Here is a 5811-nt window from a genome sequence, read left to right as displayed (position 1 = left end):
TTTTTTTTTTTTTGGTTCTTTCTTGATTTTTGGATTGCAGGGCAAAGTGTTCTGCCTTCAAGCCCACATCTACAGACTAATGATGAGGGGTGTTTGAGCAGGTCTGGGTGCTTGCCCTGGGCCCAAAGGAAAATTATGCAAAAAAAAGAAAGAAAGGAAGAGGAATAGCAGAGGGGGACGAGATAGACCGTCTGGAGTAGGTGCATATGTCCTAATCGGCGTATATAATAAAACCAGAGAAGGTGCTGTACTTGTTGTTGTTGCCCCCGTGGGCTTTACCCCCGTCTAGTTTGATGTAGATTTCGTCTCCGGGTGGGCTTTACCCCCGTCTAGTTTGATGTAGACTTCGTCTCCGGGCTCCAGATGAAGAACAGCGCTGTTGCTGGCGTAGTCGTAGTTTTGATCTGCGTCCTGGGCGATGGCGCTGGCACGGACCTGCGGGAGGAGAGGAACATTTAGTGCAATGTTGAAGCTCAGCTGTCAGATGGAGAAATTGCATATGATATACAGGCTTTCCATGCATATATATTAGGTCTCAAGGTCTTTAAAGACCCTTATGAGACTCAGCAAGAAAGGATTGAGTTTAGTCTGAGTGTTTACTAAAGAAATATATTACAATTGTTATCATATTATTGTAACAATTCTATATGTTAATATTTAATGTATAACACATATATGTAAATATATATGTTCATATATGATCATATTGGCCACACCCACAAACCTTTTGTGTCAATGAGAAGTGCAGATTTGTTTCTTTAAGATACACCAGGACATGAAACAGTGGCATGCATGGTGATGTTATTGCAACTTTTGTGTTTTATTGCAATGTATGAATTAAATAAATTATGTAAATGCATAATTTCTGTGTGTGTGTGTATATAATGTATTTATATCATTTATATGGTGGCATGAACTACGACAAAATTATTTACTATTATTTATATATATATTGTGATATATTTGGCATGTACGACAACATTATGGCTTTTAATATGAGTTAATAATAATAATTGAAAATTTATTAATATTTTTTATTATTATATCCTGCCAAGAAGAATTAATAAATATAACTATTTAATAATAAATAATAGTCACAAGTAACTTTGTCATCATTGATTTCTTTCCCATGGTTTGATGGTCTGATCATTTGATCCCATAGTATATATATGTCAACAACCCCTTGGAAAAGAGTTTTATCCATATAGGTCATCTAAATATAATCATGTGAATTCAAACGTTTTCAAATGCATATATTTCACACCCAGATGAGCTGCAATGCCTGTAAGAATCCTTCATTTGGAACTGAACAGAAAATTTCTCACGTGTAATTTTTGAGATAGGGAGAAAAGAAAGAAAACAAAGTCACTAGTTAAAATCTTTAAATGTTTTATGTCGTATGCAGACTATTTAGTGCTTCAAGTTGTGAGGTTGTGTTTGCGCGCGCTCACCTGGTTGTTCTTGCACAGATCAGCCCACATGCTGGTTCCGTCTCCTCCTCGCATGAGCACATGGTACGTAAAGAAGTATATTCCCGGTATGGAGCAGGTAAATTTGCCCGTGGTCGGGTCGTAATGATTCCCGAGATTCGTGACCACGTCGTCAAACTTCAACAGCTCGTAGCCCTCGTGCTGCTTTTTGAGCCCTGCGTAAAAGGCGATTTTGGGCACGGTGCTGTAGGAGGCCGCGCCAATGGCACCCGTTGCCATGTTTGGTCCCGGCTGCCCGGGTAATCCAGGTCGTCCCGGTTCCCCCTTCTCTCCGGGAGGTCCAGGGGGTCCGGGTTCACCGGGAGGGCCCCTCGGCCCCACTTTCCCTGGGCGTCCCGGTTCACCTTTCGGACCTTGTATAAAAGTTGGTAAAGACTGCATAAGGTTGCTGTCCCGGACAGGGTCTGCGGAGACCGTGCTGGTCGGGGATTTATATAATTTATATGGTGGCATGAACTACGACAAAATTATTTACTATTATTTATATATATATTGTGATATATTTGGCATGTACGACAACATTATGGCAACTTTTGTATTTTATTAACAGAAATTATGTATGTATATATATATTTATATACCCAAATTATGTATTTACAGAAAAAATATGCATTTATATGGTGGTTTTAAGTATGCTAAAAAAAAATATACATGTATATTTAGAGATATATATTGTGATATATTTCATGCGAGCAAAAACTCTAAGGTTTACCTTTTAATGAGACTTAAAATATAATTAATTTAATGTTTTTAACACGTCATGCTGGATGCTGGTGTTGCATTTGACTCACTCAAGGTGTTGCATCTATTAACATAGTTATTTAAACTTTCAATTTAGGTGTCATTAATTTTCACCTTGTGAAACTGTGTCCAATGCAAAATAAATTTTTAAGCACTGAAACCCCAATCCAAATTCCTATACTTGAACTCAAAATTAATACTATTTTATGGAAAATAAACATGTCAGTTAATTTGATTAGACAAAGTTTTTCAGCAGTTTTTTAAATATGGAAATAAAAAAAATAATATTACACACATATATATATATATATATATATATATATATATATAGGAGGAGACTGGATTTTTTTGTCACTAGATTTATTTCCACCTGCTCTGACACCTAGTTTAGCACCTGGGTTGTAATCGAGGATAAATGTCAAGAACCATGTACGCAGAGTGACACAATGTAATTTCAGTGTTGTCAACATGCCAAGTGTTTGTTCTGCCTAAGTGAGTGTGTGCTGTTCTCTAAAACGAGCACGCTGTTCTGCAGCTGCCGGCCTAACTGCCTATACTGAGCATGAAGCATTGCTGCTGGCAACACGCGCTCATGAAATACAGACACATGTCCACATTATGCAAATTACATGTTCTGAACACTAATCAATAATTCAAATGATTCTCTCTAAATTATAGAAACAATCGACAAGCCGATGTTTCTTACGCATGACTTTCCATTAAAACTGCATTACAAGTTTGGCATTTGAAGGATGAAACGTCCGCCTTTATACGAATTACCCTTCCTTTAATTGCATTATTACAAGGGCAAAATCGCCAGCTACGTCGATTTATAACATTCGACATGGTCTCCTTTACAAAAACAGACTTGCGACGGAGCTGAAGTCACACATAAGGTGAAATTTGTGTTGTAGTCAAATGTTTAAAGCAATAGTTCACCCAAAAATGTAAATTAGCTGAAAATATACTCACCCTCAGGCCATCCAAGATGTAGTTTGTTTCTTCATCAGATTTGGAGAAATGCATTCCATCATTTGCTCACCAATGGATACTCTGCAGTGAATGGGTGCCGTCAGAATGAGAGTCCAAACAGCTGATAAAAGCCTCACAATAATCCACACCACTCCAGTCCATCAGTTAACGTCTTGTGAAGTGAAAAACTGTGTGTGAAAATCTTGGATGGCCTGAGGTTGAGTACATTTTCAGCATTTTTTCATTTTTGGTGAACTGTTCCTTTAAGCAACATTACCAGACAGAAGGAAAGTTCACCAGGAAGAGTTCGATCAGACAGCATGGGCAGGCTGTTAAGAGTTGTCAACTAGCCTGACAGTTTGCAGATGAAGCTGGCTGTTTTGTCCACCACCCGCTGCAGCAAAACGCTGATGGATCAAATCAGGACACTCACCATGACACACCTGGACGAGCTGCAGACGATTAGGCTTTGCAGACCGGCTTCTATTCAGTCTTCTCAGGAAGGTGCACAAAGAGACGCAAGTGCCTCTTTCTGACTTAAACGTCTTACAAATCCTGCTAAAGACGTTCTTGGGCTGTGTTTTATGCTAATTTGAACCAATATTTGGACCAAAAATCAATTGAAAGAATGTTTTATGGAAAAGGTATGAAAACATGGGATTTCATCAAATGCACAACACACCATGGTTCTGACCCCAAGGCGATTAGAAAGAAGAAGAAAAAAAACACAAAATGCAAAATAATGTCCCAGAGCTTTTGTAACTTATCAAAAATATGGTAACTAAATCAGAGTTTTAGAGTTACCTTCCAGGAAAACATTGCCGCTGTATTAAAGGTACTAAACACAAACAGCTTTAACTCACACCCACAGGGTGTCATGACTAAGCAGAGTTTAATTACTTTATGGGTTTGAACAGTGTCGCAGTACATGCTAAAAGAAAGAAAAGAACCTTGAATCAAACAAAATCATATTTTCTTTAGTAACAAAAGCTGTGCACCGCCTTCCCTGCTATCATTACTGCTCAATCTGCAGCATCACAGCAAAGAAAATTTAATTTTACAGGATTTTCATTGACATTAAAGTTTGTGCAAATAATATAAGATACTTAGAACAGTCTGAAGTAGATAAGAGTGGTATTTGTTAGTCTCCACAATGCAAGTGGTTGCCAGGACGTTGCTACGCCATCTCTGAATTGATGAAATTATATATTACACAAAATGTCTGAAATTAATATGATGAGATAAAAATACAATAAATAGACTAAACATCTTTGTTTTGTCTTTGCTGGCTGCAAACAAAACAGCGTAACCAGATTCACAAAAGAGTTACTGTTATGAAATGATTCTCTTAATGAATAATGAACAAAAAGAAGTTACCAATTCGAATTAGTCTAACCTAATTTTGGCCAGATTTATACATGAATAAATGCATAAATGTGTATACACATAAATACACAAATGCGTTAATAAATTAATGAATGTGTACATTTATAAATATGAATTAATAAAATGCATACATGCACAACTGCATAATTAAATACATACATAAATGCATGCCAATATGGCAAGAAAAATCATATAAATACTCTTAATGTCTTGAACACAATCTAAACTATGTTAAGGCATACGTCTCATTAAAAGTCTTAATATATTATGCAATTGTGCTTTTGTGTACATTTATATTTTTACCAAAAACCAAGACAAAAATACAGATTATGAAAATGAAATTTTGTTGTGCGTGCATTGATAGAATTGTCTACAATCATAAAGACGTGCTTATTTTCAGATAAGCTTGACTAAATCTGAACTGTTGCATTAAATGTTTAGTGAACCATATTTTGATGTTGTTGCACCTGTCCCTTCAGGTTTGATGTTGGCATCATAGTTATATTTGATCTACCTCATCTACTTCACCTTTATAGCTTAGGAAAATCACATGTCTCATCAAATCTTTTATGGGGGTGTCCACAATGTTCAGAGCCACATTTGGCCCTAGCAAAGAGATATGAAGATAACATTGTTTTTGACACAGAGAGGCGGCATATATGCTCCAGCAACAAGCAATCAATGCACAATTTATATCTCTTCCACAGACAGGTGTGGAGCAAAGCCCTCGCAGTGGGGAGAAAAAGACACGCAAATCAAGACACTCAAATTCACAAAGAAAACCAGCAGAGAAATAAACACTCACACAATCCATCTTCTCATGCTTCCCTATAAAACAACATGATTATTCCCTGGACATGACAATAAAAAAGCCCGCTTCATTAGGCATTCCCGAGCTGAACGAAAGCAGTTGTGATGTTTTGTGAAGGCCAGACAGCTGCGGCTTTTATTAGTGGACCTTGCTGTTTATACGGCACATTCTGATTACATGCACAGAAACCCAGCCTTCAGTTGGTGAAAGTGTTGAAAAAAAACCCATCTAAAGTCCCCTTGTAAAGCCGAGTCCTCGGAGTAATCTGTGTTGCCCTGGCTTGTAAAGTCTCTGGGCTGCAAGTACCGCAGAGTTGTTGCTAACATGACGATCAGGAGCCCTGCAACTCACCTCCATAAATAAACAGCAGATGATGGCGCTGTCCTGAGCTGTATCAGAAAAATGTGAGGT

General features: G+C 37.5%; 1 protein-coding gene across 1 annotated transcript in view; it reads right to left on the bottom strand.

Moving 5' to 3' along the window:
* Positions 1-69: 69 nt before the first annotated feature.
* Positions 70-5811, bottom strand: part of LOC107712788 (complement C1q-like protein 3) — a 9420-nt gene continuing 3678 nt past the window's right edge. The window contains exons 2-4 of the mRNA XM_016518125.1: positions 1452-1865; positions 340-435; positions 70-295 (exon numbers count right to left, since the gene is read on the bottom strand). Coding sequence (XP_016373611.1) covers positions 212-295; positions 340-435; positions 1452-1865 — 594 coding nt within the window. The 3' untranslated portion in view covers positions 70-211. The remainder of the gene's footprint in view (positions 296-339; positions 436-1451; positions 1866-5811) is intronic.

Source organism: Sinocyclocheilus rhinocerous, unplaced genomic scaffold (assembly GCF_001515625.1).
Source record: "Sinocyclocheilus rhinocerous isolate Xijiao unplaced genomic scaffold, SAMN03320098_v1.1 scaffold1740, whole genome shotgun sequence".
NCBI lineage: Eukaryota > Metazoa > Chordata > Actinopteri > Cypriniformes > Cyprinidae > Sinocyclocheilus > Sinocyclocheilus rhinocerous.
This window is presented reverse-complemented; position numbering and strand designations above follow the sequence as displayed.